General features: G+C 39.2%; 1 protein-coding gene across 1 annotated transcript in view; it reads left to right on the top strand.

Annotated features, from left to right (window-relative positions):
• Positions 1-915: 915 nt before the first annotated feature.
• The window catches only part of AEBP2 (AE binding protein 2), a 93,429-nt gene continuing 79,948 nt past the window's right edge, over positions 916-14,396 (top strand). The window contains exon 1 of the mRNA XM_007946791.2: positions 916-1,565. Coding sequence (XP_007944982.1) covers positions 916-1,565 — 650 coding nt within the window. The remainder of the gene's footprint in view (positions 1,566-14,396) is intronic.

The following is a 14,396-nucleotide window of genomic DNA, read 5'->3' as shown; positions in this document are numbered from 1 at the left end:
AATTGAAAGCAGCTCTGGTGGTGCAATGGTTAAGGCAGTCAGCTGTTAACCAAGAGATCGGTGCTTTGAACCTACCAGCCTCTGCATGGAAGAAAGACTAGGGAGTCAGTTTCCCTAAAGATTTACAGCCTTGGAAGCCTTATTGGGGTCGCTAAATTGGGATCGACTGGATGACAGCGGAATCTTTACGGAAGCGGACTGCCACATCTTTTCCTCTGCGGAGGTCAGACCTTTAGGTTCGCATCCGAGCGCTTCATCACTAAGGCTCCTTTCATGATCACTTGGGGTATTCAAACACCTGGTATTTAACACCTGTGACTCTATGTTGTGCATATGGATTTAGTACCTTGCATCGTATTATTAAATTTTGTTCATTTTAAATCGCTTCTCCTTTTAAATTATAAACTCTCAGGCCAGGAACTTATTCTACCCATGGCTCCGCGCTGTACACGGTGAAAAATTTCCACACAGTTCAGAATATATGACTATCGTGAGCACGTGGGGAGGGTGTGTTAAATCTCCAGCCAGCCCACGTTTCGCGTGTCCCGCCCGCTGCGCGATGCTGGAGAACTTCGGAAGGTCGAGAGGAAACTCCCAACACTCTTGAGTGAGGGTGGAGGCGGAGGCGGGGGCCAGGGCGCTGGCGCGGGCGCCGGCGCGGGATCTGCGACTAGGGGAGGTGCCACCGCGTGCGGCCGCGCAGGCGCGCAGCTGTCTCCGCGTGAGTGCGCACAGTCGCGCGCCTGTCCCCGCGCGGGCTCCGTAGCGCGTGTGCAGGCTGACGCAGCTCTCGGGCCCTCCTCCTGCTCTGCTGCGGCGTCGGCGGAGTTTTGGTCGTTTGGGAGGGGGCGAGTGAGTGAGAGTCGAAAGAGGAGGCGGCGGCGGCGGGGAGGAGGTGGAGGAGTAGGCGCCGCCATGGCCGCCGCTATCACCGACATGGCCGACCTGGAGGAGCTCTCCCGCCTGAGCCCTTTGCCCCCCGGTAGCCCCGGCCTGGCGGTGCGGGGCCGGGCTGAGCCTCCTGAAGAAGAGGAGGAAGAGGAAGAAGAGGAGGCGGAGGCCGAGGCTGTGGCGGCACTGCTGCTGAACGGCGGCGTTGGTGGGGGCTGCGGCGGCGGAGTGGGGGGCGGCGAGGCGGAGACGATGTCGGAGCCTAGTCCCGAGAGCGCCAGCCAGGCCGGGGAAGACGAGGACGAAGAGGAAGACGAGGAGGAGGACGAGAGCAGCAGCAGCGGCGGTGGCGAGGAGGAGAGTAGCGCCGAAAGCCTGGTGGGCAGCAGCGGCGGGAGCAGCAGCGATGAGACACGCTCGCTGAGCCCCGGCGCCGCGAGCAGCAGCAGCGGGGATGGGGACGGCAAGGAGGGCCTGGAGGAGCCCAAGGGACCACGGGGCAACCAGGGCGGCGGCGGGGGCGGCAGCAGCAGCAGCAGCATCGTTTCTAGCGGCGGAGACGAGGGCTACGGGACTGGGGGAGGCGGAAGCAGCGCGACCTCCGGAGGCCGGCGAGGCAGCTTGGAGATGTCGTCGGATGGGGAGCCGCTGAGCCGCATGGATTCGGAGGACAGGTCAGTTCAGTGAAGCGTTTTTCCTTCTCTTCTTCCTCTTGCACTCCCTGGCCCCTCAGAGAGGACCAGGGGGACTTTTTGCTGCGATCTCCTTGCTCCCCGAACCCTCGGCCCCTCCTCCAGGCTCTCAACTCGGAAATCGCTCCCCGCCGCCGCGCCCCTCTCGCAGCGGATAGCGGCTTCCAACTCTCAAACCATTTCCCTTCACCCTCTAACTCTCCTTTCCCCGCCCTCCTTCCCCTCGGCTTTGCGCTCCTTACGGACCTAAGGACAGCTCTAACTCCGAAATACTCCCCAACCAGGCCCGATCTCCGGGTGGAGCAGAAGGAGGCTTTCATGTCTACCTCGGTACTCAAGGTTAGCTTCATCCAACCGTGTTCATGAACACTTGTCAGAACTATTATTGACAAGTGTTTTTCAACATGGCTGTTCTCGCTTGGATTTAACATACCTTCCTTGTCCAGGAAGGAGATCCCCAACTATCACTTTTCTCTACTTAAAAGTAAATGAGACTGTTCTTTCAAATTTAATTAGTGCTTTGTAAATTCCTTTTTTTGTAGTCATTGACGTGGCCCCCAGCATAATTTTTAATAATCTTTACTATTTTGTGGCTACATCACTGTAGAAAAGAATAGTGAATTTTTTTCTTTTAAATAACTTTGCTAAACCAAAGACTTGTAAGAAAATACAGGTGTGAAGACACTGCATGTCTGTATGCTTTTTGAAATGTTTATAGTAATGCTTCAAAGTGAGAGTCATGATTTTAGATAATAATATTTAAAACCGTGTGTTGGAGAGGCCTATGACGGCATTATTATCACTTTTTAGAGGACTACCGTGGAGAGTGGTCAAAATGTGCCCAATATTTTCAGAGCATTTTAGGAAATTATTGTAGTTTGTATCTCAGTTGTTACAATAATTGCTTTTAATTCCTTTGGAAAACTTGGTATTTTAATTAGTTGGTTTTCAGTGAACTTTTTAAAGAGAACCACATCTCCCATATTATACAGATTTTAAAGTATATTGGCATTTATTTTGACCATCTTCTAAAATTTTTAACAGGCATGATTGTCATTTAAAATCTTAAATATCCTAAAGTTTTATAAGAATTCCGATGGCTGATAAAAATGTACAGTTTAATTTATCTTTAATATTACAAAAAGTACAAAGGGCTGAATATTTTGAAAATCTAGCATTAGATTCTGTTTGACATTTACTTTAATGTTTTGTTAAGAAAACGTTGTGGATGGTGTTAGTCTGTACAAACATTGGAAATATTGTATTAAACTATATGCATAAGCAGGAAGAGTATTCTAAAGAAAATTAAGAATTGATGTGAACTGTACAACAAAGCGTGTTCTATTTATCATTTTTGTTATTTCCCCCTTCATTGATAACACCAGATATTTGAAAGTTGACTAGTTTATATAGCCAGCATCCACCATGGTTCCTTGTGCTGTATTACTGAGTGCACACACATACACATTTGCCTGGCATTGTACAGTTTAAATGTCTAAGTCATTTCATCCTCACAACAAGTTTAGTTTAAATATTATTTTGATTTCCATTTAACTATGATGAAGCAAGTCGAATGCCTTACCAAACAGTATAATTTGGAAGTGGTGGAGCTGGTTCTGAACAAAGGTTCCCAAGAACCCTGCCATTTCCACTTTACAAGAGTTAGAAAAATTCACTCTAAATAACAAATTGTATATGTCCTAGTTGTTTTGTTTTTTTTTGTGTATGTTGTGTATCTGTCTATTGCATCCTTTCAGGAGATGATAATTTGTTGATCAAGTAGTATTTCAGAGAATGGAGTTTGGGCTTCATTTGATATTCATTAGATTTATTTGAATAATTTTTATATCGTACTTTAAGGAGTAAAATTTTGGTGTCACAAGTCCATATAAGGTTAAAACCAAGCATATTTTTCTCAAAGGTTAGGGACTGCAAGCTTTGTAATAATTTTTACATACTATTTCAGTGTAATAGTTTTATCACCTGTATGAAAAACCCTTACATTACTAATGAAATGGATTTGTGGTGTTGATAATCTTAATTCTGAAATGCCCTCTTGTTGTGGGTGAGGTTCTCCCCCACACCCCCAGTTATTTTAAATTTGGGGAAGATCCATAATTCTTACAAATTACCCTATATGTTATACTGATCTATGTAAATTTTATAGGTTGTGTATCTTTGTAACTGTTGGAACTGTTATCTTGGTTTTAAAGTACTTTGAAAAATATTTAAACATTACTATTACAATGTCAGGACTCCTGGTGGTGCACTTGGTTGGTAACTGAAGTGTGTTTGAGGTTCAAACCCACCAAGCGAGAAAGATGTAGCAGTCAGCTTTTGCAGAGACAGCCTTGGAAACTCCCTGGAGTACTTCTACTCTGTCCTGTGGGGTCTCTCTGAGTCGGAGTCGAGTTGTTCGTTCACTGTGGGTGTTGGTTTGGTATTATAATATCAGAACTGTATGTTTGTATTAACGTGCCTATTCAGTTTTTTTAAATCACATTGAAATTAGGTCATAATTTTGAATGTATCTGAAATGCTTTAGAACTTGTTGAAATCACTTAAATATTTATAATTTTAATTAACCTCCTTTAAAAAAAGAATTAAGTACAAAGACTTAGATGTTAGCTGTTATGATATAGTATGATATATTTCTTTTGTGTCTTTTACAAGTGTGTGTTGGAAGTATTGTGGTGAAAAGTGAGTGATTTATCAAACTATTAGATGACATTTGGTACAAAAATTTTATTTGCCTCAGGAGAAAGTTATTTAAAACCATCTTAAGTCTATAAGTTTGTTTAGTTTGGTAAATTAAGAAAATCTTTATAATATGTTATTTTATTTTTAGTTTGGTTAGAAAGGTAATTGAATTTTCTGAGGAAAATATTAACTGAGGCAATTAAAACTAATTTATTTATTTTACTTTGAACTTAAGCTTACATTTAAAAAAGTTACTGTCATCTTCATTTAGGCTTATTTTAGAAGCTGAATTAGCATTTAAAGTAGTTTTAGAATTTAAAATGCCTGTAACTTTTTTTTAGTTTACAAATTGGTTCTAGCTATGGAACCAGATTACTCACAAACGTAATCTTAACTTCTTAATGTGTAGATGAGATGATAATAACAGCCTCTATTTTTGTGGGTATCTGGTTGGTACAGTTGGTTAAGCAGTAGACTGCTAACTGAAAAGTTGTTAGTTTGAACCCACCCAGAGGGACCTGGGAAGACAGGCCTGGTGATCTGCTTCCGGAAGGTCACAGGCTTGAAAACCCTGTAGAGTAGTTCTATCTACTCTGTACACATGGAATTGCTGTGAGTCAGAATTGACCCTACAGCAACTAACAGCCACAGCATTTTATATTACTTATTTTTCTCCAACGAAAATATAAGCCATGACTTATTTTTATAAAATCTAAGATCACTTTCAACCACTTTTAGCAGTCTTTCTGGATAGATATCAAGTGAAAAGTAACATATGTGAGTATTTAGTGATAGGCTGATAGTAAGTTAAAGGCCACAGTCTCTTAGCATTTTATGCATGCCAGGGTTTGGACTCCCAACCCAGTGAATTGGGAACTTTGAGATATAACTACAGTTACTTTGAAACTAGAAAAACTGCTTTTTATTGCTTTCCAGTAGTATGATTGGGAAGATACTTTTCTAGTATAGAGGCTAAACTTTTAAATAAGATTATTACTAGGAAACTGAATATTAAGGTTATTGTTAAAAGGACCTTTAGGATTGAGGCTATAAAATACTTTTATGTAAAGTAATATGTTACACATACTTCATGACACCTTTTTAGTAATTACTCTGAAGAAGTTGTCCAGTCTCTAGAATCCTTTTAGCTACTTCATTTTTGATTAAATTCAGAGAAAAAGGTTCTTAAGGGTCTCAATTTTGATTGAGAAAACATTGTAACTCTCAGTTAAGGAAGATACATTCTGTTAAAAGCAAAACAATGCAACAGCAACCAAAAATTACAGATTTCAGAATTGAATTTATATGGAGAGATTCTAAGGGTCCATTTTACTTGTTAGAAACATTAAGATTGCTGGATTAGTTGGGAAACTGTATATAGGCCACTCAGCTAACAAACCAAGTGTTTACTGTGCACACAATCTTTAGTGGGTATTGTAGGGCATAGCAATTTAAAATGCTTCTCATTCTACCCATCTGGTGTATTGTTTTTAGACTTTTAATTCCAAGGGGGTAGATTTTGTTACAGCTGTTTCAACAAAACTTCATTGACTCTTTGTAAATTAAGTTAGAGATTTCATATCTTGCCTTTTGTATTTATAATTATCTAGCAAAATTTTCAAGTTAGACTCTTAAAACAACATTTATTATCTCACAGTTTCTAAATGTCAAGAAGGCATGATAGTTTTGGCTCAGGGTCTAACAAGGTTGTCTTCACAGTCACCTGAAGGCTTAACTGAGGCTAAAGTTAATTCCAAGATACCTCTTGGCAGGAGTCCTCAGTTATTCACCAAGTGGACATTTCCATAGGGCTGACTTTTATCCAGCAGAGCAGCTCGTTTACCCTAGAGTGAGTGATTTAATAGAGAAAGCAAAATGGAAGTGAATAATACCTTTTCAGGACCTAAATATATCTGCTCATATTTTCTTCATATGTCTTTATTTAGCAGATGAACTTTTCCTACTTTTCATTTGTTATGTCTGATACATGATAGATGCTTCAAATTTTTGTTGACTGAGAAAATCCTTCAGAGTCCATCAAAATGCCGCAATGAATCCCTTCCTGGTTTTAATTTCTTTTTATTTCCGTTTACTTATTTGTATTCTTTTAATGGCCTTATTCAGTAGGTTGAGAGAAGTAGAATATTGTTGTCTAAAAAGTCTGTAATCCGGAGCAAAGGACATAGCTCAGATTTTGGGCATTGCTACATATGTTATAATTTTGAGTAATATCTTTGAGTCTTAGTTCCTCAACTGCAAAACAGGGTTAAGTATTGCCATGAGGGTATTCTAATGACTCAGTAAAATGATTTCTGTCAAAGAGTCATGGGAACTATTGTGAAGTAACTATGTTTTTTGAATGTGTATTTCCACTTTCCTGTTACAGAATTTTTTTCTTTTTAAAGTTTAATTTTTACTGTGATTTGGGTGATGGTTTACAGAGCAAATTCATTTTCCATACAGCAGTTAACATACACTTTGTATCATGACATTGACTGTGTGTGTCCCACAATGCAACAGCTGTCATCCCACTTCCTTCCCATAGTTACCTCTTCCCTGTGTCCTTCCCTCCCATGCACTCCCGCTCCCCAGCTGTCTCCCTTCTATTCTCGCATGAGTGATCTCTCCAATGAGTGTATTTACCTAATGCAAATGTTCAGCTCATGTGCCTGTTTTTTGTTTGGCTGGAAGCCATAGGAGTGGGTTCAATTCCAGACCTGAAGGGCAGCTGGGGGAACATATAATCTCCAGGGTTCCACCAGGCTCTGTCAGACCAGCAAACATGGACTCTTTTTTTTTTAACGATTTTGAGTTTTGTTCCACATTGTTTTCCCACTCTTCCCAGGACTTCTACATAGATCCCCCTCTGAGTGGTTTAGAATTTTTTTTTTGAGCACAGGGACAAGTTTCCCCTATTTAGATCTCTAGTTAACACACCCGCTAGACACTGCTCAGAAGGAAGGTTGGGCAATCTACATCCCTAGTGAACCACCTCTGCCTTGAAAACCCAAGGAGGAGGGGTCCCTATGAGGCAGATCCGACTTGATGGCAGTGAGTTGTGAGTACCTAACATGTTATCTTGGATATGGTGAGTGCTTAATTATTAGCATTAAATTAAAGTACTAACAATTTATATAAATAAAGGAGACTATAAACTGAAGGCCTGGAATTTGTGCCTTTGGTTGGATCATTCATATTGATTTTAAGGCCAGTTGTTCTTTAACTTTGCCAGTTAAAAAAAAGGATAAATTTATAAACATAATTAATACTTCTTGCTTGCATTTTAGGCCTTTAGTGGTTGCACTTGATTAGCATTTTGCCTGACCTTGGAATGTTAATGTGAAGTTGTAGTCTCTAACTCTTATTGTCTTTGTAATGTAGTACTTGGAAGTCTTTAGAGACAAGATTTTTTAAATCTTTTGATAGCACCCTACTAACACTCATGAAATCACATGCAAAATTTTACATGGGTTTTTTTGAGAAGATGTCAGCAGCTTTTACCATTCTCAAAGAGTCTGGCCTAACTTTCTACTGATTTAGATGCGATTCAGAGGTATATAATATTTGCTAGATGGTTGGACAACTCTGAAATGGTAAATTTCTACAGAAGCTTACTTTTTTTAAAAAAAGTAAAAGTAAAGAATATCCGAAATGGGTAATCACCAGAGTGTTTTCTTTTTAAAAAAACAACCATTTTGTAGGCCATCAGAGAGATTCCAAAAAGTAGTATACCAGTTGTTATATGTGGCAAATATCTGCAGAGTGCTGCAGAAACTTGTAAAAGGATATCAAAAAACTAAACCAAACTCACTGCTGTTAAGTCAATTCCCACTTGTAGCAACCTCTCCTTGGGTTTCTAAGGTAGTATCTCTACAGAAGTAGATTGCCCATCTTCCTTCATGGGGAGTAGCTGGTGGGTTTGAACTGCCAGCCTTCTAGTTAGCAGTCAGATGCCTCATGCATTATGCGATCAGAGCTACCCTGTAAAAGGATATGCTATACTAAATGATTTCATTACAAAATCTACATTTTAATAAATTTTGTTGAACATACATATTTTATGGTTGGCTTAAAAAGATCCTTATAATACCTTTTGTTTTAAATATTTTTTAATGTGTAAGTGAAGCTGTTGATACATTGTTAGTAAGACTTTGTAGTGTCTTCCAGTAAATGTTCTGCAGTGATTGAACTGCATATTGAGTTCATTTTTATAATTAATAGCTTGCATTTGTGAAAGGCATAATTATAATTATATTGACCTTAGAAATGGACAGTTTTCACCATGGATAGCTCAGAGGATGCTTGGAGGATTAAAAAATCATTTATTGAGCATTTATTGATGACTAGCACTGTGTGCTGTTCAGTGATAAGAAAGAAATATGATTGCAATCCCCTTGATATTTAATTTTTAAGGAGATTAAAACTATGAATTTTTTCCCTTCCCTGTAAATTGTGACACAGTGCATTAAGATTAGAATCGGAGAATATTAGATAATTAGTGACTATAGTTTTGGTGGGAGATGGGCACTCAATTTTGTTGTTGTTGTTAAGTGCCATCGAGTCGTTTCCGACTCATAGCGACCCCATGCACAGCAGAATGAAACACTGCCCGATCCCGTGCCACCCCACAATCCCTGCTATACTTGAGCCCATCATTGCAGCCACCGTGTCAATCCATCTCGTTGAAGACCTCCCCCTCTTTCGTTGACCCTCCACCCTACCAAGCATGACATCCTTCTCCAGGGAATGGTCCTTTCTGACAACATGACCAAAATAGGTGAGATGAAGTCTGGCCATTTTTGCTTCCAAGGAGCATTCTGGCTGCACTTCCTCCAGGACAGATCTGTTAGTTCTTTTAGCAGTCCATGGTACTTTCAGCATTCTTCGCCAGCACCACAACTCAAAAGCATCAACTCTTCTTCAGTCTTCCTTATTCATTGTCCAGCTCTCACATGCATACCAGGCGATTGGAAATATCATGGCTTGTGTCAGGCACACCTTAGTCCTCTAGGAGATATCCTCGCTTCTCAGCACTTGAAACAGTTCCTTCGCAGTTGACTTTCCCAGTGCTACACGTCGTCTAATGTCCTGACTGTTGCTTCTGTTGGCATCGATTGTAGAACCAAGCAACGTGAATTCTTTGACAACCTCAATCTTCTCTCCATTGATTGTGATGCTGCCATTGGTCCAGTTGTGAGGATTTTTGTTTTCTTTATGTTGAGATGTAATCCATACTGCAGACTGTATTCTTCAACCTTCATCAGTAGGTGCCTTAAGTCATCCTCACTTTCAGCAAGCGAAGTTGTATCGTCTGCATATCTCAGGTTGTTAATGATTCTTCCTCCAATCCTGATACCACATTTTTTTTCATATAGTCCAGCTTCTTGGATTATTTGCTCAGCATATAGATTGAATAAACTCAATATAGACTCAATTTCAGGATTAGGTAAATGGTAGACTGGTTTCTAGAAGGCCTATCAAACATGTGCAGGAATGAGCTTGGCACAATTGAGAATCTTTTTGTCTAGAAAAGAGCATCCAAATTGGAACTGCGAAGTGAGAATTAATGAATAGAGTTAGGACATGGCAATACAAATTTGCATCTTTCTTAGTATAGGTTTGCAGATAATTTTTTTTTTTTTTGGCCTCTGTTTACCTTCTTTTTTTCTCAGTGACTCCTAGTCATGTTTGGCTCTTACCTTGAACAGTTATTCAGGCAAACTATTTCTGATTCTTTGTTAGAAACATTGTCAGCTCTCCAAATTTTTCATTGCCCTCATCGCAACTTGGATAATGTTTTACTGTTGCTCCTGGTAGATTGCATGCTTCCTGAGAGTAAGAACCATGTTTGGCCATTGCTCTACCTGCAACAGCTGGCAAAGTGCTTGCCATACATTTTGGGTATGCATTTTAGATAGAGTAAACATATTTTGGATGAATGATGAAACTCTTGTGTGTGTTAAAGGAAAATTAATCAAGTGGCAAAGGTGAAGAAGCAAAGTTTGGGAGCTGTGAGACCAATTAGGAGGCAGTAGGAGTTACACAAGTGTGAAATGAAGAGACTTGAGCTAGAGTAGAAATGGGAGAAAAAGTCATAAATGCTTGAGAAACTTAAAGGAAAGAAAAGCTAATATCCTGAGCATCTATAAGAAAAATATTATGTTACTTTACTGAGTCAAAAGTTTTTTTTAAGAATTTAATTGGACAATAAGTTACCTTATTTTTCCAAACACAAACTCACTGTGGTCCTGACTCCTGATGACCCCTCCTTGGGTTTCCAAGATGCTATCTCTACAGAAGTAGATTGCCCAGTCTTCCTTCTGAGGAGTGGCTGGTGGGTTTGAACTGCCAGCCTTCTGGTTAGCAGTCAGGTGCCTTAGGCACCACACCACCATCCCTAAAATAACTAAAGACACATTGGATAGGCAAAGAACCTTTGAGTCAGAAAGACGGGGTTAATGTAATTTAACTTCTCAGTAGTTGTTTTAGTTAGGATTATGTGAGATGGAATACATAAAGAGTATGTGGAGCTATGCTCCCATTTCTCAGGCGACTGGTGCAAAGAACACTCCACTGGGCTTAAGTAATAATATTTTAGGCATGGATTCAGGAACTATGGCAAATCATTGCATTTCCCTGGACCTCACAATGATTTTCTTTAAAATGAGGGATTTTGACTAAACAAAATAATTTGATGCTAATGTGATGATGCTTTGTAGACTTGTCAAGTACCCTAAATTGAAGTCAGAACAAATAAATGAGAATTCTGTTAGACAAACCCAGAACATTGCTGGTGTGACATTGCTGTATTTAGGATCTCATGAGACTTAGTTAAGTCCCGTGTTCAAAAATCATCATACTTCTATTTCCTATTTATCAAAACACCCATAGTTCTCTGTACGATAGCATTCTTAAGATTAAAGATCTGGTCTGTCTTCTCTTTATACACCCAGCACTCACATAGTAAACTGTTGCTATTCTTAGTAATTCAGTTAAATTCAACAGAATATGGAAGTACTTAATACATATATATGTATTTTTTTTTCCTCGTCATTAGTATGGCTGCATGAAACAAAAAAGAGAACATTCTTTGCTTTATATAGATTTTCCAATTTTTTTAAAAAAAAATATGCTATTTTTACCACTTTCAAGTATGTAATTCAGTGACATTGATTACATTTATCATGTTGTGCCACTATCACCCACTGCCCATTTTCAAAACTTTTCATCACCCCAAACAGAAGCCCAGCTCTTCATTGGCAAAACATTCTAACCCCTGTTAACTACTAATAAACTTTTGCCTTTATGCATTGGTCTATTCTAGATAGTTCATAAAAATGGAATCATCAGTATTCATCCTTTTGTGCCTGACTCACTTCACTTCGCATAATGTTTTCAAGGTTCATCTAAATCGTGGCCTGTAAGCATGTATCAATTCATTTTTTTTTATGACTGAATAATATTTCATGGTATGGATATGCCACATTTGTTTGTCCATTCAGCTGTTGATGACTCCTCAATTCTTTTTAACAGCGTATGTGGAACAGTATTTGAAAAAAGGTGTGATTATTTGAATCATTCAAAAAAGATTTCCTCAAATTAATTTTTGTTTCTTAAGAAAGTAAATATACCAGCTGTTTTAAGACAAAACTGTTGTTGAATCTGCTTAAGAATCTGTGAGGCTCTTTCTTCAGTCTAAAGATAGAATTTTAAGAAATAAAATTAATTACATACTCTTAACAACCCAGTGAAGTGAGAAAATGGAGCTATAACTTGCTGAAGGTCACACAGCTCCTAAGAAGTACACACAGGCTGTCTTGGCTCCAGATATGGTCTTAACTATTATACTGCCTATATGACCAGAGTAACAATGTTGGCCAAAACCAAACCAAACCAAACTCACTGCCATCAAGTTGATTCTGATGCACAGTGACCCCCGTTGGGTTTCTGAGGTGGTAAATCTTTACAGAAGTAAGGTTGCCCAGTCTTGCTTCGGCAGAGTGGTTGGTGGGTTTGAACCACCAACTTTAGCAGTCGGATGATGCCTTAGGTGTTGTGCTACCAGAGCTCCTTCAGTGTTGACCAGGGTAGTTTAAAATTTTAATTAAAAAATTTTAATTTTCAGCCTGAGTCTTTTGTGGAGAATAACTTGTGTTGAGAGTTCATTTTACATTTCTAGGCCTTTATCTTCATTTGTAATATTGGAATAAAAGGCACAAAACCAAATTCAATGCCGTCGAGTTGGATCCGACTCAGAGCAACCCCTCCTTGGGTTTCCAAGGTGGTTTCACTACGGAAGTAGATTGCCCGATCTTCCTTCCGAAGAGTGGCTAGTGGGTTTGAACTGCCAGCCTTCTGGTTAGCGGTCAAATGCCTTAGGTACTACGCTACCCAAATCATAAAGAATTCGACAAAAGGGGAACAAAAAGCCAAAACTCCAAACTCATTGCCATCGAGATGTTCCCAATTCATAGTGATCCCTCCTTGGGTTTCTGAGGCGGTATCACTACGGAAGTAGATTCCCAACCTTCCATCTGAGGAGTGGCTGGTGGGTTTCAACTGCCAGCCTTCTGTTAGCAGTCAAATGCCTTACGTACTAAGCCACCAGGGCTCCTAATACTGGAATTGTCATTATGTGCTGTTGACTCAGACCTGACTCGTAGCTACTCCTCCTTGGGTTTCTAAGGCAGTATGACTATGGAAGTAGATTGCCAAACCTTCCTTCTGAGGAGTGGCTGGTGGGTTTGTACCACCAGCCTTCTGGTTGGTTCAAGTCCCTTAGGCACTATGCTACCAGAGCTCCTAATATTGGAATAGTTAGAGTTTATAGCTTAAACCTTTCTTAAGACTCTGAATTATATCAGTGTTGTAACTTTTACGTGATAAGGGGAATAGCTAGTTGTTTTGTTAGCATCTTTCTTTAATTTCAACAATTTTCAAGTTCCTGACTTGTTATCTGATTTTCATTTATGTTTTGAAAATCTAGAAGGATGAAGTGTTACTAATTGGAGAAAAAAACCCTGAGACTGTAGAAGAGTATTAGTATTTTTCTGTAAAAATGTTTATTAGTTTATTTCTAAGTTAAAAACATTTTGTCATTACTTTTTATAATTACTTGTTAAAGCGTGGAGAGTGGATGAATTAATTCTTGGTAGATCTTTTAGTGATTTATATTTATCTTGGAATTAGTCACCAGAACATATCTTTTGAATTCTTGAACACCACTATAGTCTTTGTCAGAAGTGTACTTACTGAAGTTACCGGATAAAATTATGTATCACTCCTTTTTCATAATACTTTCAAATAAATGTTACTGGTTTTGTATAAAATGGATGTTGTCTTTTATAGCAGATTTTTATATACCATCTTTGCTTATAGACATTATTCTGGAAAGTTTTTTAAGAAGGTAAAATACATACTCATAGTGTAATTATATTATTACACTCTTTGAAGATAATTGCTTGATGATCTCTTAAACTGGGTGAAAAATGTGGGTGGAGTAATCTTAAAGGGCAATAACTAAAAATGAGAAATTTAAAGTAATATGCTCAGTACAAAGTAGTGATACAAGGATGCAGCCTATTTGTTTTCTATACACTATATTTCATCATTATTGCATGAAGTCCCTTTTGGCCAATTTAGTGCATACTGCTGGGTCTTGGGGAAAAAAAAATCTTTTGTCTTTATTCAGAGATAAAATTTTGGGGATGGAGGCTAGTCTTTTTCCTGATTAGAAAATTCCTTTTTAGTTTTTTAAATTATAGTGACAATAGCTTATAATTACAGTAATAATACTAATGATATCTTGGTTTTGGCTCATGATTTCTAGTGGGCCTCCAATTTTTTATGATAATTTCAGTGTGACAAAGCCATTTATTTTACTTGTCTTAAAAGTCCTGCTTTGCCACAAAATGTGTGAACAGTTTACTGTGTGCAAGGCACTAGGTAAATTTGGGAACTTTAAGTGAGAGGTTTATAGGTGATTCAAAGTCTAAATCGTCCGAGTCCATGTTGTTGTTATGTGCCGTCGAGTCGGCCCCCGACTCATAGCGACCCCTCCTTGGGTTTCCGAGGCAGTATCACTACGGAAGTAGGATTGCCCAACCTTCCTTC

The sequence above is a fragment of the Orycteropus afer genome, unplaced genomic scaffold (genome assembly GCF_000298275.1).
Source record: "Orycteropus afer afer isolate SDZICR_OR568_19922 unplaced genomic scaffold, OryAfe1.0 scaffold00171, whole genome shotgun sequence".
NCBI classification, from domain to species: domain Eukaryota; kingdom Metazoa; phylum Chordata; class Mammalia; order Tubulidentata; family Orycteropodidae; genus Orycteropus; species Orycteropus afer.
The sequence above is the reverse complement of the archived record's forward strand: the minus strand, read 5'-3'. Positions and strand labels throughout refer to the sequence as shown.